We start from the raw sequence: 26,894 nt of genomic DNA on the forward strand, positions 1-26,894 counted from the left end.
TAAAAGAGCCCTGAAAAAAGATTGAAGTGTTTGAAAATTCATGCCTAAATTAACTGACGTGGTAAGAACTATATTCAAATAGAACACTTTTTAAAAGCTTTATGATGCCTTTGGGGAAAACAAAATGCTTAAATGTAGAATGTCTGGCTTCACAGCTTTTCAAGTGATAATTATTTTTGTCTCTTAATTAAATAGCACCGTGATCATAAATTTTGTGGTTTGGGGGTAGGAGGGACTGTTGTTGGAAATTAGATTAATCTCTTATATTTAACAGCCATATTTCTTAGTTTGTACTTTATGAGCTCCTTCTTTCCTTCCTTGATTATTTTCCCAGGCAGCGCTGTTCAGAATGAGCAAGGCTTTGTGGAGTTTAAAGTTTCTGGGCCTCTGCAATACATGTGGTGGTACCATGTGGTGGGCCTGATTTGGATCAGTGAATTTATCCTAGCGTGTCAGCAGATGACTGTGGCAGGAGCTGTGGTAACATACTATTTTACTAGGTGAGAATTTATTCTTGTCAGAAAACTTAAGATCTTCTAAGTGATTGTGTCTGAAGGAGATGGAAGTAAGGCTGGTAAGGGTTTTATTTCTTTAAAAAGTAATTGGAAATAAATATGACAAAATGTTATAGCTGATAATCCTGAGAGGTAGGAACATGGGAGGTTGTTATTTAATCTTTATACTTTTCTGTAAGTTTCTCAAAAAGTTAGAACAGCAGGTCATGACATAACTTCAATTATATTAGGCAGAAAAATAAATCTTGTAGTGTCTTATGTACTTTTTGCTTTATATAAAGGTCCATCGGGGCACCTAGGTGGTGCAGCAAGTTAAGCATCGGACTCTTAGATTTGGCTCAGGTCATGATCTCAGGGTAGTGAGATCAAGCCCTGGGTGGGGTGCTCAGCATAGAATCTGCCTGAAATTCTCTCCCCTTTTCCCTCTGCCCCTCACATTTGTACTCTCTCTAAAATAAATCAATAAATCTTAAAAAATAAAATAAATAAAGGTCCATCAAAGGACAACAAGCCTTTTTTTTTTTTTTTAAGATTTTATTTATTCATGAGATATATACAGAGAGAGAGGCAGAGACACAGGCAGAGGGACAAGCAGGCCCAATGTGGAACTCTATCCTGGGACTCCAGGATCATGCCCTGAACCAAAGGCAGACACTCAACCACTGAGCCACCCTAGGCGTCCCAACAAACCTTTTTAATTTATTTGGGTCAGAACAGTATTGTGACTCCCATTCCTAACTTCAGAGATGAATATAAGCTGTAGGCATTTTAGTTTTCTTTTTTTTTTTTTTTTTTTTTTGGCATTTTAGTTTTCTATTAAAATGAGGTACCTGGTCTAGATTGAACATCTTTTTTTTTTTTTTTTTAAGATTTATTTATTTATTTATTTATTTATTTATTTATTTATTTATTTGAGTGAGAGAGCAGGTGGGGAGAGACAGAGGATGAAGGATAGTCTTTTAAGCAGACTCCATGCTGAGAATGGAACTGACATAAGGCTCCATCCCACAACCTTGAGATCCTGACATGAGCTGAAACCAAGAGCTGGATGCCTAACCAACTGTACCATCTAGGCACCCCAGAACATCTTTTTTAAGTTCTGTTTTTTGATTGTATATTTAACTCTGTATTTACTAGTAAAAGCTTTCAAAGCACAGTTTAATTTTACTTAACGTCTTAGAGCCTAAGAACCCCATGAAACTACCATAGAGAAATGAAACATGAACTCTATTTGGTACATCAGCAGCATTTGTATTAGTTGTATATTACTTTCCCATTTTGTCACAAATCTAGAATTCTTTTTAGATGAACTAATTTTTCACTGCATTGGATTCTGAACCATTCCTGTACTTAGCCTTTGTTTTAAATGTCTTTGGTTATTTTTTAAACAGGGATAAAAGGAATTTGCCATTTACACCTATTTTGGCATCAGTGAATCGCCTTATTCGTTATCACCTGGGTACTGTGGCAAAAGGATCTTTCATTATCACGTTAGTCAAAATTCCACGAATGATCCTTATGTACATGCACAGTCAGCTCAAAGGAAAGGTAAGGAGAAAATACTTTTCTGGGCTTTCTGTGGTCATATCCCAGACCTCAGCTCTGTGTGTGGTAAAGCTCCCAGTGATGCTAAGTCCATAGCTGTGAACATTTTCTTCAGAATCCTTGCAAAGCAGAATCTAGTCCTGCTTTGTCCCCTACTCTTGCTCTCTACATGCTGTGGCAAAATCCATCGTGTCACTGGTTTCCCAAAGTTATCCTGTGCTTCTCTTCCTCTGTGTTGACTCACACCTCCTCCTTGGATCCTCTTCCCTATCCCTGACTGTGGAGATAATACACATTTCAACACAGGTTGGCTCATATGCCACCCCTTCCTAGAAACCTTCCCTGATTCCTCCTCCTCGATGACATCATCTCCTTCTGTCCTCCACTCTTATAGCACTAGTATCTATTGCATATTCTGTTTCTAACCTTTTTTTATGTTTAGCTTTTTTTTCTTCTACAATAGTAGAAGTTCCTTTCTGGTCTTGTATACCTGACTTTATCTTATATGCAGTAGGTACTAAATACCTGTTGAATTAATTGATTACAAATAATTTAGCTATTACATTTTGAGGGAAAAGAGGGTGGGTACGGAGGCCTTTGAAACATAGGTTGTGATTTTTTTTACTTTATTTTTCTAACATTTGGAATATTCTATATGATGGTTTGATTCTATATGATGGTTTTTAATTATTTCTAATTTGTCCTTTCCAGGAAAATGCTTGTGCCCGATGTGTGCTGAAATCTTGCATTTGTTGCCTTTGGTGTCTTGAAAAGTGCCTAAACTATTTAAATCAGGTAAAATATTTTAAAAAATAAATCTAACATTCACTTTCAAGGATAGGTTCATCATTTCTTCTTCCAAGATAAAATAATTGAGCTTACTTGAAAGATGTTACATATTTCTCATGATGTTATACATTGTGGCTTATTCGTGTATATCTATTTCTATCATATTCTTTAAAAAAATAAAAGACTTTATTTGAGAGAGAGGAAGAAAGAGCACAAGCAGGGGGAGGGGCAGAAGGAGAGGGAGAAGCAGGCTCCCCGCTGAGCAGGTAGCCTAATGCTGGGCTCTATCCCAGGACCCTGAGGATCATGACCTGAGCTGAAGGCAGATACTTAACCAACTGAGCCACCCCAGTGCCCCATCATATTCTTATTTTTAAGAGTGATGTATATTCTTGTCAAGGCTCAGTATTAGTTAATTGTAACATAAGGATAAAATATCATTAGGGTTCATCTTCAGGAAAGACATTTATCCCTTAATTCACATCCTTTCATCTTTGATTTTCTCTAAGAATCTGTCTAAGCTAGCCATATTTCTTTAATTCTTCTTTTAAATGTTTGAGAGGTACCTGGCTGGTTCATCCCATAGAGCATAGTGACTGTTGATCTCAGGGTCGTGTGTTCAAGCCCCATGTTGAGTATGGAGCTTACCTTTTAAAATGAATGAATGAGTGAATGAATGAATGAATATTGTTTGAAAGCTTTAGTGAAAAGTCATTGTGACACTTAAACTCATTTTTTTGCTCTGTCTACTATTGTCTAAGACTAGTGTGCTGTCTATCCTGATACTTTTTTCAGGGAGATCCAGCTGCTTAAAGACTATGATATTAGCCTGGGAGATAGTCTCAGAGGAAGTGCTATGTCTTGCTGTATCTAGGCACACAGGACTCTCTCTGAAGCACTCTTCCCATCTTTTCTTCTTCTTCTTCTTTTTTTTTTTTTTTACAACTCCTCTGCATTACTTGAAAATCAGTTGTAATGTGCCAATGCCCTCATCTAATAGACCAAAGATAGAAATGGGCTTTCTCACCATTTACCTCTAAGTGATTCAAGAGTAGCAGTGTACTTTCATTCACTCGAGGCTAGTCAGAGGATGGTAGCCCTGTTCGCTGTGGCGTTGAGCATGCCTGGAATTTTGCTTTATTGGAGTTCTATGGTTAATATGAAAAAGTAGGCATGACATTTCATTAGCAAAATAAATTCTTGTCAATTGTAATATTGTATGGATGGAAAGTATTTGGAAGGTCATTATTAAAAAAATTAGTAATAGCCATAGCAATCTGAAAAATTACATTCTTTAAAATTTGGTTTGGGACCAAGTCATCCTTATCGAAGAGTTGATGGATGCAGTACTAAAAATAATCATCATTACATTTTGTACCCATCACTAAATTGCTCATCGGTAGAGAAGAAGCAAAACCCATCTCTTCATTCTCAGTTTCTACCATCTTCCCAACAGGAATCTTTTGCTCTTTGTAGTTTTCCAAACCTGCCTGAAATGAGTTCCTTCCAACACTTGAATAGCTCCTACTAATCCTTAAAGATTCTACCTTGAGCTTCGCTTCAAAGAAGTCTTCCCTCATTATCCTAGACCCCTGCTGACCCTCCACATAACAGATTCATACCTCTGTGAAAACACTAACAATGTTACATGGAAATCATCTGTTTACCTCTTTTTTTAAAAAAAAAAGATTTTATTTATTTATTCATGAGAGACACAAAGAGAGAGACGCAGAGACATAGGCAGAGGTAGAAGGAAGCTCCATGCAGGGAGCCTGATGTGAGACTAGATCTCGGGACTCCAGGATCACACCCTGAGCCAAAGGCAGGCGCTAAACCGCTGAGCCACCCAGGGATCCCATTACCTCTTTATCTCCACCTTCAGACCTTTAGCTCCCTAAAGACAGGGATCTTAATTATTTTTGTCTCTAGAAACTATCCCAGTATCTGATATAGAATAGGTGGTCTTTAAATGTTTTCCAAATGAATTGTTAATCAGTGAATACCTGGATTTTAAAAGACTAATAGTGTGATGTAAAACCAGAAGAAAGAGTCTCAAAAAGGAGATGTACAGGTATACAGAAGGAAGAGAAGAAATCACACGGTTTGATGAGAATCCAAGGTTCTCAGCTCATCCCATGCTAAACGTTAATCATTTTAGTACTGACAGTCCTGAGACATATATCCAAACTTCAAGTTGGTCTTTATTGTACAGGTTTTGTACACTTTGGATCTTCATTGAAGATTTAAGGGAACTGTTAAAATAGTAATAAATAAGTGAGTTTAGGTTTAGAGAGAGTGATTCTGAACTAATACTTAGTTCTGTTTGGGAATGAAACGCTATCAGGCCTGATTACCAGAGTGCTTCATGTCTCCTTTTCTCACAGGAATCTCACTGGAGTTGAGGTCAACATCCTGAAGACATCGGAACAGGGCACCTGGGGGTAGCTCAGTGGTTGAGCGTCTGCCTTCAGCTCGGGGCATGACCCTGGGGTCCTGGGATGAAGTCCTGCATCAGACTCCCTATCAGAGCCTGTTTCTCCCTCTGCCTATGTCTCTGCCTCTCTCCCTGTGTCTCTCATAAATAAATTAATTAAATCTTTTTTAGAAATTAAAAAAAAAAAGTGTTCTAATGAACCCTTCCTGCCAGGTTAAGCAGAAGTATCTGTTGCCAGTAGAATTTTTTTCTTAAGATTTCATTTATTTGAGAGAAAGCAGAGAGAGAGAGAGAGAGAGAGAGAGAGCATGAGCAGGGGAGAGAGGCAGAGGGAGAAGCAGAATGCCTGCTGAGCAGAGAAACCATTGCAGGGCTTGATTCCAGGACCCTAAGGCCCTGACCCTGAGCCACCCAGGTGCCCTACCAGTGGAATTTTTTTAAACCCTTGCTCCCGTGAAATGTTTCAGAGTTGGGTGGGCACCCGTCTGTTTAAAGCATTTAAGATGACAGGAATCATGGCAGTACTGAATAGATGAGCTTTAGAGACTTTTCTAAAATTTGGAAAAAAAAAAAAAACAGTAAGGTCTAAGAGTATGATCTGCTGGTGTTTGAAGGGACATTCTTCTCAGTGCTGTCACAAACATTTGGCAGTTACAAGATTAGTGCTGTGCTAGAGATCAAGCCTGAGCTGGCACCAAGATAACAGGCAGCTCACACCTTTCCTTTTGTCTCTAGTATTTATCACTTCCTGAAAATGAAGTTTCTTTTTCCCATATGCATTGGATTGAGTCCATATTTTTATAGCCTTGTTGGAGAAGACAAGATGGATAATTGGGGGGATATACAGTGGAGAAAGCCCAGATATTGAAGGTGTGTTTCAATCCCAACAGTTTAATTATTTGGCAAGTCCAGTGAAACTTCAGAATCTCCGTTTCCTTCTTCACTGAGTAGAGAAAAATATACCTATCCTCATAGGCTTTAGGCAAGGATGAAATATTAATGCAGATAAATCACCTCTTACAGTGCCTGGCTCTTGATCATCACCTAGTAACCGTTATCGCTCTCTCCTGCTCCCTTCATTTTATTGTTTTATAAAGAACTCCCAATGTTTTACTCTAAGATAAGAGAGCTCTGGCAAAGATAAAACGAGAAGTAGTTCTAAAGATGTATCTACTTTCTTTAAAAGTAAATATAATGTAAAAAATACTGAAGAGTTTGGAAAACCAAGAGAAAACAAAGTCACCCATGATCTCACTGTGCTAATAAAAGTGACCTTTATTGAAATATGTACTATTAGCTTTGAGAAAAAGTTTCTAATATTTTATTTCAGTGTAGTAATGTCTTATCAGACATTGCTTATAGACTGATAAGACAGTCATTTGTAAAACGAGGATAATAATAGTATCTGTAGTGCCCATTACCATGAGGATGCAGAGATGGTATCTGTAGTACTCTGAGTCTGTGCCTGGACACAGCAAATCCTCTGTAATGATGACTCTTATTGTATAGTACTGTTCACAGTTAGTTTCTTTTACATTTTTTAATGTGCAGTGGTTTTTATTTTTCTCCTGGCAGGTCTTTCAGACTTTTTTTTTAACACTTTCTTACTTAGCTTTTTATGCTTGGAAAGATTTTTCCCACCTTAAGGTCAAATAATTATTCCAGTATTTTTTCCTCTAATATTTCAGATGTTTACCTTTTTTTTTTTTTTTTTTAATACTTTTGAGTTGGGGATTTAATCAGTTGTCTCATGGCCAGTTAGTCATTATTCTTGCTTCTGCTATGAAATGTCACTTTAATCATGTACTAAATTCTTCTACATCATACTTGAGTATGTCTTAGGACTTTCTTTTCTGTACTATTGATCTGCCTATGCTTTTACACCAGTACTGCAATATCTAACTACTATACCTTCTTCTACTTCCTCCTCCCCCTCCTCCTCCTCTTCTTCTTTTTCTTTTTCTTCTTCTTCTTCTGGATACAATGGGTATTTTTTTTTTTAATTCTATAGCTTCATTATATATCTCTAACACATATAATACAAATTCCTCTCATTCTTATTTTTCAAAATTTCTTGTCAAGTCACCTGTTTACATTCTGAAATTATTTTTGGAATGTTTAATAGAGTACAGTGAAATAATAATACTAATTTTAATGCCAGCTAATATTTATTGAACACTTACCACGTGCCAGGCACTGTGGTTCGTTCACACTTTACATGTAGAGTCTCCCATCCAGAGATCTGTTTTGTCTACTCTTTGGAAATGGTTAACAATTAGTTAATGCCTGTTGCATTGTTTTCCTCCTGTCCTTTCTTTTGCTGTCACTCCTGAGATCATCATGCAACTTTTTTTTTTTAAGATTTTATTTATTCATGAGAGACACAGAGAGAAAGAAAGAGAGAGATGCAGAGACACAGGCAGAGGGAAAGCAGGCCCCATGCAGGAAGCCTGACGTGGCACTCGTTCCTGGGTCTCCAGGATCACACCCTGGGCTGCAGGCGGCGCTAAACCACTGTGCCACCGGGGCTGCCCATCATGCAACTTTGAAGTCAAAAGCCTTGAGTAGGGCTGGACAATGCAGACCCCTGCAGGACAGTTGAGGAGCATTAGGTTACTCATGGAAATAAGTGCAGCAGACTGGGCCCAAGGCAGTAGAGAGTGGTAGAGACTAGTAAACTGGGGAGTTCGTATTGCATCCCCAGAGGACAGTCACTTCTTAGCTCTGATATACTCTTGCCATGTGAGAATTTCTAGACAGTTGCTAACTCTTCCACTTTCTCAAGTGAAGCCAGAATTCTCGATGTTTGCATTTTGTCTCCTGCTATTAAAATGTTGACAACTAAAAAAAAAAAAAAAAAAAAAAAAACTGAATGAGCCAGACAAATAAGGTCTTTAGGCCACCAAAAAGTCAGTTGTCCGGGATGCCTGGGTGGCTCAGTGGTTGAGCGTCTGCCTTTGGCTCAGGGCATGATCCTGGAGACCTGGGATCAAGTCCCGTGTCGGGCTCCCGGCATGGAGCCTGCTTCTCCCTCTGCCTCTGTGTCTGCCTCTCTCTCATGAATAAATAAATAAAATCTTAAAAAAAAAAAAAAAAAAGGGTCAGTTGTCCATAAGCCATCAGCTTATTGCCAGTGCTTTAAGAATTTAGAGGATAATAGTAGAGGAGTATTGATAATGAAGGTAGAGGAGACCAGAATCCTTTTGCAGCATGGTATGAAATTCTAAAAGCCCAAGCCATGGTCCAGTGCCAAACTGCATGGAAAATACAGCTGGCTTCAGAAAAGACCGTTGGATTTTCAAAATAAGCCATTTATTATTTATAGCATAGGTGCTAGAGTTTTGCACATAAAGAGAGTGAACTGTGAACTGCTCTTTGTTTCTGCAAGTGCATATCTTAAGTGACCAGGAAGGTGATTGTACACCTCATCTAACAGAATTCACTTTAGGTGGAGAGACTGTTACAACTAAAATCTGTTTCTTGTGGGCATTACTCAGCCCTTGGTTTGCTTTGACACCATTTAGAAGTAGTGTGTTTAATACTAGACGGGATCTGCTCTCTGGCTGCCAAGCTTTTAAGATTATAAAGCTCTTCTCTATGCAGCTGCAAAGATATTTTTTGAGCACTTACTACCTAATACTACATTAAGCACTTAATATATATTATCACTTTCTCTCTAGAACTCTGTAAGGAAGGCTCATTTCCTCCGTCTTACAGATGAGAAAGTTGAGACTAGCATCTTGTAGCAAATCGTATGACCTAGAGATGGAGGAAGTTTTCAAAACTAAGTTTGCCCAGTTCTTGCCAGGGGATCACCATTTCCCATATAAATATATACTCATTGTATGCATCATAAAAAGGACTAGAGTACAGATTATTATAGACATCATGCAAACATCTCAAATTTTCAAGTTTTGTGCTATAAACTAAGAGAAACAGTGGTTTTCATGACAATCAATTTAAGATTTACAACATATTTTTAATTCTTATATCCCTTAAAAAGTCCTAAGAATTTAGAACCAAACTAAATGAGGGACACTTGAGGAATGGTTGAGCATCTGCCTTCGGCTCCTGGGGTCCTGGGATCGAGTCCCACATCAGGCTCCCTGCATGGAGCCTGCTTCTCCCTCTTCCTGTGTCTCGGCCTCTCTGTGTCTCTCATGAATAAATAAAATCTTTAAAAAAAATAAAAGAACCAAACTGAATGAAATGTATGGTATAGGTTGTTGGGCTTTTTGCCCCCCGTTTCTCACTCAAAATAAGAAAGGGATAATTTCACTATATTTTCCCTTATTTACTTTATAATGATCCACACATACCTTTTCCTTTTTCCTACCATTGTTGTCTATCTTGCCCTAGTGAGTTATTATATACAGATTTTAAATTTCAAGAGAATTTCTAGTTCTGTAAGTGAAGAAAAGAAAGGTGTGAAAATGTGGAAGCAGTATTCCAGAACATGTGGCCAAGCAGGCCTGGGTTATATACATGGTGACCTTCTACCCTAACATTTTCTTCCACATGCCCAGGACTTTTTCTTTTTATTCATTCATTCATTCATTCATGGGAAACACAGAAGGGCAGAGACATAGGCAGAAGGAGAAGCAGGCTCCCTATGGGGAACCGGATGCAGGACTCGATCCCAGGACCCTGGGATCATGACCTCAGCCAAAGGCAGATGCTTAACCACTGAGCCACCCAGGTGCCCCGACCAGGACTTTTATACCTCATCCTGTCACATACAAATGCTACCAGGGACCCCTTGGGCCTAACAGTCATCCTTTTAAAAAGCTCCCTGGATGGCAATCACCTTCTATCTTCCTTCTGGGAGTTATACAGTCTCAAGCCTATATCCTGCCTGAGCAGATGTTGGGCACTGGCTAAATGTTCATCATTTGCCTCTCTGTGGGCAGTTGAGTGCAAGATCAGGAAGGTTGTCTGTGAAGGTAGGTGGGCTGTAAAAATCTCAACCAAGTAGTTGAACAGAAAGTTCAGAGAACAGTAATAGGGAAAGCCACAGAGAACTCAGAATTTCTTGAGAGCCTTAGCGTGAATCCTTTCAGACTAGGAGGTATAGAAGTGAAAGGAAAGTTTCATTGGCCTGCTGTGATCTGTAGCACAATTTTATTCCTGAAGAGGTCATCTTGACCTTTGTGTGTCACATGCAGCTCATCTTCCTGCCTTAGGAGTGGGAGAAAGAGCTTATGAAATATCCACTTAACTTTTTTTCAGTTAGGTTGAATACAAAGGAGTTGCACAGATCTGTAGGAATTTTGCCAAGAAAGCTAAATTTCTGTGATATATCCAACCCTGAAACTGAGGAGTGGAGAAAAGAAATTATTGCTCCCTCCTTCCATGTCCACAAAGGGTAGATGGAATGGGTGGGGCAGGATGGGAAGAGAAGAAGCAGGTCAGAGGAGGAATAATAATTTCTTCTGAATTATTGAAAAACAAAACTTCTGTGGCTTAGTTTGGAGATGTTAGACCCTCTTTGAGTTTGCTGGTCTGATGATAACAGAGGAGAGAGGTTGGAGGTGTGTGGATCCTCTCTTGCTTCTATCTCTTTCAAAGAAGGTCATGGTCAAACTGGGAAGGGTAAAGAGGCACCTGGGTGGCTCAGTGGTTGAACGTCTGCCTTTGGCTCAGGTTGTGATCCCGGGGTCCTGGAATCGAGTCCTGCATCAGGCTCCCTGTGGGAGCCTGCTTCCCCCTCTGCCTGTGTCTCTGCCTCTCTCTCCCTGTGTCTCTCATTAATAAATAAATAAAATCTTTTAAAAAATAAATAAATAAACTGGGGAGGGGAGAATAGCATAGTTAACAATGAGTTGTTGATACTCATTGAGGAGGTAAAGTTTAAGACAGTAACTATTTGATTTAAATGGGTTATCTGGTATCCTTGATTCTAGATATTATAGTGCCTTTTTTTTTTTTTTAGCTTCGGAAAACATCTAATAATACATAGTTAATATGACAGGTATTTTCCCCCTGAGAACCTGTTATTAATTAAATGGTTCATTAGTCTCCTGATCATGTCTTAGAATAAGGGAAATAAGGTATTTTCCTGTATTTTCCTTATGGGATGTTCTGTTTCAAATCACCACAGACATCTGTCAGTTGTCAGAAGTCGTAGAGAAAGGTACTAAAAGACTGGAAATGAGGAAATGTGGTTTGTTTTCCAAAAGGGATGAGAAGATGGGGTTCGTGGACTATAAACAAGGTTGATGTTGATACTGGGCAATACTCTAGAACAGGAGTCAGCAGCAAAGTTTTTCTGTAAAGGACCAAATAGTAAATAGTTTTGGCTTTGTGGCCATATAGACTCTGTCACAATTGTTCATTTCTGCCATTGTAGCATGAAAACAGCCATAACACTATGTAAACAAATGAAAATTGCTGTGTTCCAATAAAACTTTATTAACAGAAGTAGACAGCAGGCCAGATTTGGCCCACAGGTTGTAGTTTGACAACCTCTGCTTTAGAATAAATTGTTAAATGGGTTTTTTGTGTGTTTGAGTATAGAGGGAACTGGTTGGTCTTGGTTCTTTGAGAAGAGATCAGGCCTAGGAAGTCCTTCTCCATCATTTTTCAGCAGAGTTACTGTTACATAAGATCAAAAGTATAGTTTATTTTGATGTCATTGAGGCATTTGGTAGAATGTTTCAAAAGAAGCTTTATAGGTAAAATGTAGACCACTGCACTGCAGTTAGGTAGTTGACTCTTTGGTGCCTGCTATCTTTTAGCTGGTAAGAAGCAATGGCAGATGACAATATATGAGAGCAAGCAGCAAACTAATGCTACCAGAACAATTTAATAGTATTATTTCTTTAAAACACTCTATATATTAGCTTTTGAGATAAAAAGAACTGTAAACATAATGAAGTAGTATATTCTGATAACAAATTAACCTAGTTTGTTTGATGGAGTGATATATAGTAAAATCATGTTATCTTTCTCAAAGAGCATCATTATATCCTACTGCCTCCTTGCTGAAAAAGTAGTGCCCTACCCGTATAGTCTTCTTTCCTTGGCCCTATAATATTCTGTGTTTTCAGTCGATGAATTTAACTGTATAATAACAAATTAATTTTTTGGTGACTCAAATTTCATGCCAAATTCCTATTAACAAGCATACAATAGGAACATTCATAAATTAAAGACTATATCTCCCAAGCTCAGTGTTTAAATGGGACTGGGAGATACTGGCTTCCAGTTATGGAATGAATAAGTCATGGGGATGAAAGGTACAGAATGGGGAAGATGGTGGTATTGTCATACTGTATGGTGACACATGGTAGCCACGCTTGTGGTGAACAGAGCATAACTTACAGAGTTGTGGAGTCGCTATATTGTATAGCTGAAACTAATGTATCATTGTGTGTTAAGTATACTTCAGTTTAAGAAAAAGACTTTAGGGACACCTGGGTGTCATAGTCCCTTAAGCATCTGCCTCCAGCCTAGGTCATGATCCCAGGGTCCTGGGATCAAGCCCACATTGGGCTCCCTGCTCAGCAGGGAGTCTGCTTCTCCCTCTGCTCCATACCCCACTTGTGCTCACTCTCTCTTTCTCTCAAATAAAGAAATAAATCTCTTAAAATAAAAAACAAGTTAAAAAAAAACTTTACAGGGGCACTAGGTGGCTCAGTCAGTTGAGTGTCTAATTCTTAGCTTTGGCTTAAGGTCATGAGATTGAACGTGAGGCTCCACACTCAGTGGGGAGTCTGCTTGAGATTCTCTCTCTCCTTTTCCCTTCCTTCCACCTTGCTCCCAGGTGCATGTTCTCCCTCTCTCTCACTCTGTCTCTCTCAAATAAATAAATAAATAAATAAATAAATAAATAAAATCTTTTTAAAAAGTGGACAATGTAAAGTAAGCCCTTTATATGGCAGCTTTCCAACAGCTGTAACATTCTGGACTCACCAACAATTTAAGTCTGCACTAAACCAAAAATTCCCCAGGATAAGTTTTAGTCACATACTTTCCCTTCTTAAGACTTAGACGTATTTGATGTTCTAGTATTTATTCACATTTCCCAGAAAATGTCAATCCTATTCTAGAATGCTGTGTAAAAAGGGGGAAAAAAAAATCAGAGTCTGTGACAGAGGGTCAGAGAAGACATGGAGCAGCAGAAGCAGGTATAATTGAATAAAAGTGTGTCAGCTGGGACTCCGTATGACAAGGGACAGAAAGCCAGCTCAATCTGACCTAAAAAAGAGAGCATGAGGAAGGGGCAGAGAGAGATTGGGAGGAAAGATTCTTAGCAATGTATTAGCTTGTGTGGCTGGAAAGTCCAGAAATGTGGCTCCTAATCATGCAAACATTGTCACCAGGTACAAGTAACTGGTTTCTCTCTGCTCTCCCCCCTACCCCCCCCCCCCCGCCCCCCGCCCCTGTGATGGAAGCCTTGCCCTCCCTTTCATATTGGGACCTCCAGCAGCTTCAGGCTCTTTGCATTATGTTGGCAAAACAGCCATGGCAGTTCATACCCTCACACATTGCTATCCAAGAAAATGAGAGCTGGTTTGTCAGGAGCTCCTGTGGAAGAGAAGGGAAACTTATTTTTTCCCAGAAGCCCTAGGGAACATCTTTTGCTTTCATTGGCTCTATTAGTGTATGTACCAATCCCAGAACCAGTCATTGTGGAGGTAGGTAAAACATGCTGATCAGCTGACATCAGTCTAGGCCACCCCCAGAGCCAGAGCTAGTGTCCCTCACTCAGACTCTAAGAGAATGGGGAAGGACTGTTTTCTCAAAGGGGATGTGGGGTCCTACTCCCAGGAGGGTATGTTTGCAACAAACAGCTGTCTACCACAAGTACTGTGAGAAATGATAGCATAATGGAAGGCACCAAAGAGGTAGATGGCAGGTGTTCCAGAAAACAACACAGCATCCCTGTGCCTTTTACCTATTTGTGTAGCTTTTAAAGCATCACTGGAATCGTAATAATGCATCACTGATATTCATAATGATGAACCTGAGACATCTAGGAAAGGTTAAATTATGTTTGATTTACCTAAGGCAGGGAAGAACTTAATGGATGTTGGAAAGGTTTGTGCATGCTTTAATAAATATCAGTATTTTAGAAGGACTAAAACTAAGCCAACCAAAAAGCTCTTTTTACCATATCAGGTTTTGTTTTTTTTTAAATGTCTAGCATTTCCTTGTGCTAAGTCTTAACCTATACCTCACCAAAGGCGTGAGTTTAACTGTGAACTGTTTTCACAAGCTATGCTTTATTTATTTTTATTTATTTTTATTTTTTTATTTTTATTTATTTATTCATGAGAGACACAGAGAGAAAGAGAGGCAGAGAGACACAGGCAGAGGGAGAAGCAGGCTCCTCGCAGGAAGCCCGATGTGGGACTCGATCCCGGGTCTCCAGGATCAGGCCCTGGGCTGAAGGCGGCGCTAAACCGCTGAGCCACCTGGGCTGCCCTGTTTTCACAAGCTATGCTTTAACCATATTATTTGGTTTATATCTTAACAGAGTAAAATTACATTTATTGATGAAAATATTGTTTTTTGCTTTGGTCCAGAATGCATACACAGCCACAGCTATCAACAGCACCAACTTCTGCACCTCCGCGAAGGATGCCTTTGTCATTCTGGTGGAGAATGCTTTACGGGTGGCTGCCATCAACACAGTGGGGGATTTCATGTTATTCCTAGGCAAGGTAAGACCAAATATGTTATCTGAAACATAAAGTCAATTTTTGCATATTTATATATGAAAAATATCTTGCTCACCAAAGTACTAAATATATGTAATATAAAAGAAGCACTTACAAAGCCCTAATTTGTGTCAGATACTGTTCTAAGTATCTATGGTGCTCATTTAATCTTAACAAATTTGTAAAGGAAGTTCTAATATTATCCTCATTTTTATAATGGGGAAACGGAGACACAGCAGTTAAGTAATTTGCCCATGTTTCTCCTTACATATTTTGATCTGTAAAGAATTCAGAACCAGTCTGCTTAGTGATTAGGGGTACTGCATCAGGAGTCTGACTGCGTCAGTTTAAATCCTGGCTCTGTTACCTACTAGCTGTATGACCGAGGCAGGGTACATAACCATTCTGTGCTTCAATTTGTGCGTGTATGAAAGTGGGATAATAATAGAGTCATACCTGTAGGGCTATGAGGATTAGATGCATAATACGGGTAGTGTACCTAAGACAGTGCTCAACACATTTTACGTTCTCGATGAATGTTGGCTGTTACTGTTACTATGTATAAATGCCTTTAAAACAGAGCTGTTAGGAAGTGAGACTTACCTGTCCTTAAAGTGTCTGAAAAGAGGTAATTTTTATGTACTTTTAAAATCTGCAAAATAATAAATAACAATATAATGGATTTCTTTGTATCTGTAGTTTGAACCATTAGAATCTCAGAAAATTTGAAAAATTGAGCTGACACCATTATAGCCTAATAATATCATTTTCATATATTCCCTCCCAGTGTTTTTTTGTAGGCTTATATTTCTGTAGAATAACAATCATAGCATCATACCAGTTTGTTCTGTCCTTTGTACTTCATATTATATCATATACAATTCTCATATTGCCCTGATAATCTTCATAATTATTCATTATCATGATGGAAAGTATTTTATCAAATGCCATTCTTAAATATCCTCTTACTGCTAAACATTTAGGTTACTCCAGCCACTGTGTTTTGAAAATGTTTTTGAAAGGGAAAAAATATTTGATGTATAGAGGCATGGATAGCACAGTGTGGTTTCAAGTTCTCAGGCAACTGTCATCTGAAAAGAATTATAAAACTGTGCAGTTATTTTGAGAATCTGTAATTCAACTTACATTATGACTGTTGGATTTGTCCTTGTCATGTTCTTACAAGAGGAAATGTTTTATAGTAAGGACTGAATGAGTTAATCCATGTTAAGGACTGAGTGTAGTGTTTGACACTCTTATTAACTATTGCTGTTATTTATATGCTATATGACTAATTTAAGAAGGCTTCAGATTTTTTGTCTATATGTTTTACATATTTATAATTTATCTACTAAGAAGGATATGAGGCAACTTAAAGTAAGAACATGTGTACACAGAGCAATTAAAATAAAAGAGAAGCCATATTAGAAGAGTAACAGAAAATTATATTCAGGAGCAGCACTTGATCATGATGGTGATTTTAGTAAACTCTGATGGAGACACTTGCTCAGCACTAGGTACTGAGGAATGTATTTTATGTGAAGTGTTAATCATCCTCCCCTGTAAGGTGAGCCACTGTTATTACCTTCATTTTATAGCAGAGGAAACCAAAGTTAGGAGAACTAGATACGTTGCCCAAATTTAGAGAACTAGAATGTGGCAAAGCTGGAGTTCAAACTTAGGTCTGTCTGGTTTCTCAGTTTTAAGTCACTATGCGCTGACATTAAGTTTGCCCTTGGATTTTTTTTTTAAAGAAGTCTTTTGATTCAGGAATTCTCTTGATGGTAAACCACTACTAGAAATAATTCTAAATACAGAAAAATAGAGTATTATTTCTAATAGTTATCAATTGCAAACAATCTGCTGCCTAACAAATTGCACTACTAAGCATTTATCATAAAGATACAGATGTAATCTGAAGGGGCACCTGCACCCCAATGTTTATAGCAGCAATGTTCACAATACCCAAACTATGGAAAGAGCCCAGATGTCTATTGACAGATTAATGGATAAAGAAGATATGGATATACACCATGGAATACTACCCAGCCATCAAAAAAGAAAAAGAAAAAAAAAACAAAAAGAAAGAAATCTTGCCATTTGCAATGACATGGATAGAACTAGAGGGTATTATGCTAAGCAAAATAAGTCAATCAGAAAAAGACAATTATATGATTTCACTCATAAGTGGAATTCAAGAAACAAAATGGGATCATAGAGGAAGGGAGACAAATATAAAACAAGATGAAATCAGAGAGGGAGACAAACCATAAGAGATGCTGAACTCTAGGAAACAAATTGAGGGTCGCTGGAGGGTGGGGATCTGGGGGACAGGGTAACTGGGTGATGGACATTAAGGAGGTTCATGTGATATAATGAACCCTGGGCATTATATAAGATTGATGAACCACTGACCTCTACCTCTGAAACTAGCAATATACTACATGTTAGTTCATTGAATTTAAATTTTAAAAAAGTAAAAAAAAATTTTCTAAATCTACTGCCTAACAATAGAGAAATGGTTAGAAATAATAGCAGACTATTATTTACCTATTAGACCATATTTTTCATTAAAAGTTTATAATATGATAAGCGAAAAGGCTGAGTAAAACTACTGGACTATCACTGTTAAGTACTGTTTAAGTACTTAAACTGTTAGTACTGTTAAGTACTGTTTAAGAATGTACATATGAAAAAGAATTACTGTCTCAAAATGTTAATAATGATTATCTTTGGATATTGAAAATATGTTTGGATATTGAAAATGTCAGTGATTGGAAACCCCTTCCCCTGCGTTACCATAATAATCTCTATAAAATATGGATTTTTGGAATGCCTGGGTGGCTCAGCGGTTGAGTGTCTGCCTTTGGCTCAGGGCGTGATCCTGGAGTCCTGGGATCGAGTCCCACATCAGGCTCCCTACAGGGACCCTGCTTCTCCCTCTGCCTATGTCTCCACCTCTCTCTGAATAAATAAATGAAATCTTTAAAAATAAATAAATATGGATTTTTGTATAATGGAGAAATATAGAGATGATAAAATACAATATTTTAAAATTGACTTTGAGTTTTTCAGCAGCTTAGTGACCTGTCAAAATTTTTTCTTTAGTTTTATCATAACCTTTTTTTCATTCCACAAATATTCTAGAATGCCCACTACTAATGTGTGAGGGACTTTTCTGGGTACTGGTTATATACTAGTCAATAAAAAGAATTTAAAATCTAGTAGAAAAGGCAGCTTTATATCCCTCTTTTCACTTCATATTGTGTTATGAGCATTTCCTATTTTATTAAAAATGTTTTAAACATGGTTAAACAATTGCTGTATCATCATTTATTTAACCAAACCTCCAATTTCTTTTTACGGTTAAACTGTTCTCATTTATGAATATAAAGTATGATACTGTGAAACTTTTGTATACAAATCCTTGCCTGTGTCGATCCTTATTTCCTGAGCCCAGAATCATAGAAGTGGAATTAATGAGTCAAAGTACATAATAGGTTTCTTGATGTACATTGCTAAATTGCTTTCCAGAAACATATAAGTTGGAATAATACAAAATTTGTAACACTGTAAAAAAGCCACGGATGATAAATTATTTTTTAATCGAGATACTAAAAAAGGAGGGAAAAAATTGAGAGGGGAATAAAGTCTTCTGGGTTTTCAACATACTGAGATAAATATTCTTTAGTTATCTTTTTTAAAATGTAGTTCTGATCACAGAATGCAGGAAATCTTTTGAAAGCATTTCTTTCGTTACAATTAAAAGTGGCTACTAGTATGCAGAAATAGTTTTCTGATTAGATAGTTCAAGTGGGTAGATCTGAATAAGCATTATAAAGGACAGGGAGCATCTGGGTGGCTCAGTTGGTGAAGCACCTACTGTCTGCTCTTTGGCTCAGATCATGATTCCAGGGTCCTGGGATCAAGCCCCACGTCATGTCATCCCGGCTCCTTGCTGAGCAAGGAGTTTGCTTTTCCCTCTGCCCCTCCCCCTGCCTGTGCTCTTTCTCACTCACTCACTCTCTCTCAAATAAATAAAGTCATTTTAAAAAAATAAAAGTGTCAGGAACAAACTATTGATAATATACAACTTGGATTAATCATGAGGGAATTTTGCTGAGTGGAAAACTCCAATCCCAGAAAATTAAATACTGTATTGATTCCATTTATATAACATTCTTAGATACCTTTTTTTTTTTAAGTAGGCTGTATGCCGAATGTGGGGCTTGAAACAGTCTTAAAATGACAACATTATGGAAATTGGGAACAGATTTGTGGTCACCCAGTTAGAGATGGGGTTGGGGGAGGAATAGGAATAGTCATAAAAAAGGGTAAGGTGAAGGATCCTTGTGATGATGAAAATGCTCTGTATCTTGACTATGTTGATGTCAATACTGTGGTTATGATATTGTACAATACTATAGTGTAGTTTTACAAGATGTAATCGTTGAAGGGAACTAGGTAAAGGGTACATGGAATCATCTGTGTTATTTCTCACACCTACCCATGAATTCAAAATTGTCTTAAGATTTAATTTTAAAATCCCTAAATTTAAAAGAAAACCAAAGACAGTGCCATGGATCCCATTTCCATGGAACCCAAGTAGTTTCATGGCATGGTAAATTAGATTTGGGAGGGATCTTAGGTCCTCTAATGTAGTGGCTTGTGAACTGTGATCACTGGTCTATAGGGCCCCCACAGATAAAAATAGAGATTTACAAGCTATTTAAACATTTTCAAGTCCAGTAGATAGTGCATATTTGCCCAATAAAACTATACAAAAACACCCACAAAATCTCAAGCTCTTCACTTCTGTGTGAAATTATTTTATCTCTATTTGATAATACTTTTTCTAACATTAATCATTGGAAGTTTATTTGGTATCGATTAATTAAAAATGAGGATATGAATTATTACTTATAGGTGCTATTTTACTGGTAAACAAAATACTTCAAAACTTTGAGTTCCATGTGGAAAGGACATCATAAATGCAAGATTTATGGTGGAAATGAAAGGAAAAAACAATGATTGCCAAGCACTGTGGGGTTTCAGAATGCCTTATTTTAATACTTAGGGATGTGTGTACTATTATGTCTCTTTTAAAGGCAGAAAAACAGACTCAGGTTAAATTTGACCTTGCTTCGAGTTACAAAACTAAGAAGTATTAACTCTGTGATTCAAATCTACATCTTTCTGATTACAAAACTAGCACCCTTTCCTTCCTGCAGAAGAGTCAAAACTTTTTAAATCATATGTCTTATTAGAAAAAAGTTTTGAGCCCACTTCCTAATATATTTATATTTATTAATATATGTGCTGTGTTTAATAATTTATGAAGCATATAAAGCATAGTATTAAAAAATTTCAATAAATGAGAGAGACAATTTGAAGTCCTAGGTGATCCCCTCAAATACTCCTCGGGTATTTGTGATCAGTATGGAGATCACTGATACAGACCAGTACTTCTTACAGGCTGTGGACTTTATCACAATGACCTTAGGTACTTTTTAAATGAATATTGCTGGGCTTCCCCTTATTGGACTCTAGGGGTGGGGCCCAGGAATCTGTTATTCACAAACTCCCCAAGTGATACCTATCTCCTCTATTGTTTGAGAACCGTTAATGTATCCTCTGCTTGAATAAATGGATGATACCCTTTCATAATATTTGGGAGTAATTATTATATTTCTTTGACCTTTTTGGCTAAATATCATTAATTCTTGAAGATTTTTCTCATATGACAATATCTAGCCTCCCACCTCAACAGCTTTGGTCTCAGCATTGGTTTGTCTGAGCCATACCTTCTCCCTTTACTTGACTTTAACATTTCAAATGTGGCTTAACTTCTGGTGGTATAATGAGAGCAAAAGACCCTCAGTCCTGCAGGATGAATATCAAAAATTTGAAGATGAGTATAAGAAATAACTGATTCTAAAAACCAAAAAGAGTGAAGGAAAACAGATATAATTAGCTATCTGTAGAAATCACCCCAGAAAATAAGTAACTATTAAAGAGGATTCCTGAGTGCCTCAAAAAATGGTGGAGGGTCTTTCAAATTTTGGATAAACCCAGATTTGCTCCCTAAATCTGAGAAGGGTCATTTATAGCCTGATCAATATTTCACCTAATGCCTTATAACTCTTGGTTAAAATGTTGAGGGAGAGGTGCTTTGGTGTGGATAAATAGTAGGGAAAAGGCAAGAGAATTCTCAAACCATTCTCAGCACTGGACAAGGAAAGGCTGCTGTGATTCTAGAGCATTCTTTCTTTTCCTTTGTTATTTAATGCTGGGTGGTAGGCCAAGTAAGGGGCTGAGCAAAACTCTGTTCAGGATTCATTAAAACCTGTTACTGCTTTATATTCAAATCCAAGCATTTCCTGAGTTTTTACCTACAAATAGTGCTGGAGTTGGCATTGTAACATTCTCAGCACTGGACAAGGAAAGGCTGCTGTGATTCTAGAGCATTCTTTCTTTTCCTTTGTTATTTAATGCTGGGTGGTAGGCCAAGTAAGGGGCTGAGCAAAACTCTGTTCAGGATTCAATAAAACCTGTTACTGCTTTATATTCAAATCCAAGCATTTCCTGAGTTTTTACCTACAAATAGTGCTGGAGTTGGCATTGTAACACCGTTATTTGGGTGCTGCCTGCTCTTCTACTCTGTGACCTTGGGCAGGTTGCCTAGCATCTCTGAGCACATTTCCCAGTCTATAAAATGAGGATGATAATGTTCGCCATAAACCATTCATAGAGATTGAAAAACCGAACTAAAATGTATTAAAAGAACCACAAGAAATGTAAAGTGCTGCATGGGAAAGATCAGAGTAGGTCATTCTTGACAATAAGCAAATTGGCTATTTCTTGTATTCTTCTATGATGGATGTTTGTGGCAACCTCTTTGCTCATAAGGTAATCCAAATCTAAATTTCAAGGCAAATCATATTAAATTCACCACGTATACTGTGTGAAATAAAATGTGAAACAAAGAACCCTTAGAGATGTTTGTTGCAGCCAGAAAACAATAGAAGTCTCTAGTTGGAGAAGCCCAGTCAAATTTTAAATCACCCCTAAAATGAAATTATGTGGCTAAGTATTTATGAAACATTTAGAATGATGCTATAAATATTAATGAATAGATTTTAATGATTCATATATAATACTGTTTCATATATGTAAAAGTGCTTAGAAAAAAGTACATAGCAACACCCTGGAATGTCAGTAATTTTCTTCTAAGTGCTACTAAGGGAATTTTCTAAAATATGCATACCTTGATTTTAAAAATTGCTAAATATGGGAAGTTTTAAAGGTGCTAAATATGGGAAGTTTTAAGGAACCAGCATAACATTTGGAAAACATGACTATTTTTCATTTAAACCAGACGTGTTTAACGGATTCTGTTTTATTTATGTGATATATATGTATACGTGTCTGTGGATATATGTGAATTATACTTCCTAACTTGAGGTGGAATGAATGTATGCGACCATCATTTATACATGTTGAAGGGAATTTGAAGTCTGCAAATGATGAAGAAATGGTGATTTTCTGTTGTAGGCTATTAAGTGTCCTCTTTGTTCTCTCTGCTTCAGGTGCTGATAGTCTGCAGCACAGGCTTGGCTGGGATTATGCTGCTCAACTACCAGCAAGATTACACAGTATGGGTGCTGCCTCTGATCATCGTCTGCCTCTTTGCTTTCCTAGTCGCTCATTGCTTCCTGTCCATTTACGAAATGGTAGTGGATGTATTATTCTTGTGTTTTGCCATTGATACAAAATACAATGATGGGAGCCCTGGCAGAGAATTCTATATGGATAAAGTGCTGATGGTAAGTACTTCAAATGCCCTCGACTGCTTTAGGGGTAAAAATACTAGTGAAAATATTCTGCAAAACGTTCTCTGTAATTCACTCCTAGTATATGTAACTGAGTAATTTGGAGTTATACCTGTAGTGTTCAGGAATGAGGTTAGTCATAGGGAAATCAGGGAAGAAAGTCCCATCCTTGGCATGGATGGGAAAATTTAAATACACCAAGCTGTAGCCATACCCACTTTAGCCCTGAGTTCACATTATGTCATACTACTGCCTCCCTCTCTGCGATTAGATGGAATAGAATTGACTTTTTAAACCGAGTTTTAGCCCTTGAATTGGAACATTGGACCACTGATGTTCTCAGTGCCCTTTCCTAAAGTGGAGCTCAAAGACTTCCTAGGTTGTAGTACCTGTCTGTATTTCTCCATCTATCATCTTTCCAAATATTATTGCTATCAACCCCACTAGAACTCATTATCCTAAGTATGCCAGGCCAAATTGAGGGTGTTGCGTAATGAATACAGATGAACAGACCCTGATTGTATTATTTTCCATTAGTCAAGATCCAAATCTTTACACAGGTATTAACATTTACATTCTTTATACTTATGTAGCCTCTGCAGCTTCCCTGTTTTCGAATCTCAATAGAATTTTTTAAAAATTTAGAAACCGTATTTAAATGGTTCAAATACTGTTACCAATGTCAAATGCTACCAAATTAAGGATACTTCTTAATAATAATACTTTGCTGTTAAGCAGTGAAATATTCCTACCTGAAGAGTAGGTAACATTGAAGAGTAAATATTAGACACTAAGATAACAAGTCCTCTGCCCAGGAGTGTGGTTTATCTAGTTAAATCTAAAATAAATGTGGTAATAAATAAGATAGATTCCTTTTTTTCCCCCCAATTGCAAAAGTTGTAAATGATTTAACGGACATATTTGGTACTGATGATCTCTTTCACTGAGAACACCATCAGCTAAATTTTGGACTTTTTCATAATGTCTAAATTATAATTCTAACTGGTTGTCTTCATGATGGTATTTGACTTGTGAGCATTCTACCTCCCTGCTGATGAAGGCATTTAGAAGAAGAATTTGGTGATATCTGGCTGGCTTAGTCGGTAGAGCATGTGACTCTTGATCTCGGGGTTATAAATTTCAGTGCCATGTGGGTGTAGATTAAAAAAAAAAAAAGGAAGAAGAATTTGTTTTTGTTTTTTAAACCCCTGATCAGAAGCTGAGTAAAAAAAATATACTTTTTCTTCTTTTAGTGTTTTCTGTAAGAATGATGAGAATATTTAATGGAGAAGTACTCCATAAACTTTGACAGGATAGAAATGTCTCCTTTGGGGCACAATCCCATTTTAACTACTTTTGACCACAAGTTCTGGTTGTTACTTCCTGTCTTCCTGCTTTATGGAGTAATTTCAAAGCCAGATAGGCATTTTTTTTTAAGTAGCTCATTTATGGCTTGGTAAAAACTGTGTTCTGGACATAGTAGTATCGATGTTTTCTTTTACCTTCTAAGGTTATTTTAAAGAGAGGGCGTAAATGCTGGAGTATGGAGTAAAATGCTCTTGTTGTTCCGTTTAACCTTGATTTGGAAAAAGTAGAACAACAAAACAATAACCAAGTCTGGGAAAACAGTCCTTTTAAAAAAAAAAGTTAGGTATTTTCTCTTCCAAATAGAAGTAACATTCTTACCTTGAGCCTCAGTACGATGGTCACAACGAATGGATCAAAAAGATTTTATCTTGACAAATTGCAGCCTATCCACACAAATTTAGCAGCTCTTGTGTAGAGTTAATAAATATAATTTACTGCTATGTTTTCAGGCCATCCATTTACTAACATAGAATCAAAAATGTAAATGCTCCTTAGAAGTCATCTACCAACCATCATCTGAAAGGACCCAAGAATTCATGCAATCTGGTCCATATTTTGCAGGAGTTTGTGGAAAACAGTAGAAAAGCAATGAAAGAAGCTGGGAAGGGAGGCGTTGCTGATGCCAGAGAGCTAAAACCGATGGTAGGTGGAGATGAGGCAGTGGCCGGCCTCCAAGAGTTTCATTTTCACTTCCTCTCTCTCTCTGTCTTCACTGATTGCACTTCTTCGGGAGAAGCTTTGGTTATCTGTATCACGCAGGACATGCTGCTCTTTCTGTTTGTGTGTTTACCCATCACCTGGATTGCAGAATTCTTGTCACAACTGAGGTCACCTTCTGTAAAAGTAAGCTGAAAGGAACAGCATCGTTTTCCTGTGCCTGTGGTGGGCAGGGGCTCTTTTGTCCCTAAAGTAAAACTGCTGGTTCAATGCAGGGTGGGGAGGTTGGGGGGGGGGGGGGGGGACACAAGAGGGGGGGATCTTTTTAACTGTCAGTGTTTGGTTTTCATCAGACTGAACATGTGGTTATACGGTTGAATGGACAGTCTGATTTTTGTCATTTTTGGGAGGTGATAATTCCTTTCAACTTGCTAAAATTCATATCCCCCACTTTTTAAATATTGTTTTGTTTCTGTTCCTGTCTTTTACCCTTTGCTGACTTTTTCTTCCGTTGCCTGGATTGTACTTTCTTTGTTTCTTAAGCTATTTTTCAGTAGCCAACAAGGTTTATTTCCATCAGCACTCACGTTCCCGCTCAGTAAGACAACCTGGTCTTCTCTAACCTCAGCTTAATTGTGAGAAGGATAAATGATCTCTGGTCAGTGATATATATGTATTATAAGTACTCTACTTACATTTGAAGAAAAAAAAAAAGCAACTTAATCACTGTAAGAGACTCCTGAGTTGCTTTTCCCACAGATATTCCCACCTCTGCATAATGACAGATGTCTCTTGCGTATGTTTGTGTAATTACTGCTTATTTTACAAATGTATTGTTCTTAAAGAGCATGTTACTACAAGATATTATATGATTGCCTACCTCCTTAAACAGTTCATTTTAAATAATGTGCCTTCTAATTGCACATAACCTCCAAAAGTATGAGATGAAGACTCTTCTTTCTTCTTTATAGTGTAGTAAGTGGTTGATTTCATAGGTTTCCATCTTAAAAATAAATACATAATATAAAACAAGCCCATTTAAGTATACAAGAGTAAAGAAAATGGGTCTGTTTAAGATAGGGAGGGAGGAAGGCTATATGGATATGCAGAATAATTGTATATTCAACCTAAATTAAAACCTCAGCAGAATGTTTAGAATAAACTCTTTCCTCCATAACCCCTTCCAGGGCATGTTTTGGTGTTACTTTTAATAGCATTGATAATTATAAAGTCAAGACTTCAATGTTTACTTTCCAAGGTACAGATCACTCTAATCATAAGTAAAGGGATGTCGAGCTCTTAGTTTTAATTAAGCCTGCATCTACCAGAACTGCATTGAGTGAGCGAGGGGCACCATCAGCAACACCCCCAGTCTGGTTACTTGCCTTCCCTTTCTTTCTTTCTGTATCCCTCTTACTTAACACTGGCTGAGGGGGACAGCAATAAAGGTTCTTGCCAACTTTCTGGTGGCATGGGGAAATGAGGAAGGCTTTCTTCTTGCCACTGTTCGTCTTTCTTGTTCAGTAAATAAGGATCCCAGCCTATAACTTAAAAAGGTAAAACATAAAATCTGAAAATGCAAGCCATTTTTTCTCTCCCTTTTCTGCCTTTCCACTAGTTGACACTTTTCTATTAAATCATTTGTCGGTAATAATCATTTTTTAAAAGGGAGAAGTATTTGGAGGTCTAGACTAGCTTAGTTTGACCATGAATTGGCATATGTATTTCTGCATCATTCTTTAGTGAAAGATAAATTGCGGTTGACCAGAATGCAGAATTCTCTTACCTAAACCCCTAATTCATTGGTGATAATACTAGGAGAATTGCCCAAGTTATGGGGCATTCTACCAGAAGCCAAGATTTAGAAAGATTTTTTTTTCCAATATTACTTTCAGTTTTAAATTAATGTCCCTTAACTCAAACTCTGCTTTAAAATCTTCATTCATATTTTGCTTTTATTTTATGTTGTTCATCAGTTCATTGCTTGCTGATTAATGGCAAAACCCTCCACTATGTCCCCAAATCTATCTTTTATGTGCATTGTTCTTCTGGTGCTTTGGACATTATAGCATTTGATCTCTAAGAATGA

The 26,894-nt window shown here is 37.5% G+C and overlaps 1 protein-coding gene across 3 annotated transcripts in view; it reads left to right on the forward strand.

Annotated features, from left to right (window-relative positions):
- Positions 1 to 26,894, forward strand: part of SLC44A1 (solute carrier family 44 member 1) — a 191,902-nt gene that overhangs the window by 120,018 nt on the left and 44,990 nt on the right. For 2 of the 3 annotated variants that reach the window (XM_038553006.1, XM_038553005.1), the window contains exons 10-15: positions 335 to 500; positions 1,907 to 2,063; positions 2,772 to 2,855; positions 14,814 to 14,951; positions 22,538 to 22,774; positions 24,710 to 24,790. In XM_038553006.1, coding sequence (XP_038408934.1) covers positions 335 to 500; positions 1,907 to 2,063; positions 2,772 to 2,855; positions 14,814 to 14,951; positions 22,538 to 22,774; positions 24,710 to 24,790 — 863 coding nt within the window. Of the gene's footprint in view, positions 1 to 334; positions 501 to 1,906; positions 2,064 to 2,771; positions 2,856 to 14,813; positions 14,952 to 22,537; positions 22,775 to 24,709; positions 25,001 to 26,894 lie in introns of those variants that run through there. The other variant, XM_038553004.1, reaches the window with a different exon arrangement.

The sequence above is a fragment of the Canis lupus genome, chromosome 11 (assembly GCF_011100685.1).
Source record: "Canis lupus familiaris isolate Mischka breed German Shepherd chromosome 11, alternate assembly UU_Cfam_GSD_1.0, whole genome shotgun sequence".
NCBI lineage: Eukaryota > Metazoa > Chordata > Mammalia > Carnivora > Canidae > Canis > Canis lupus.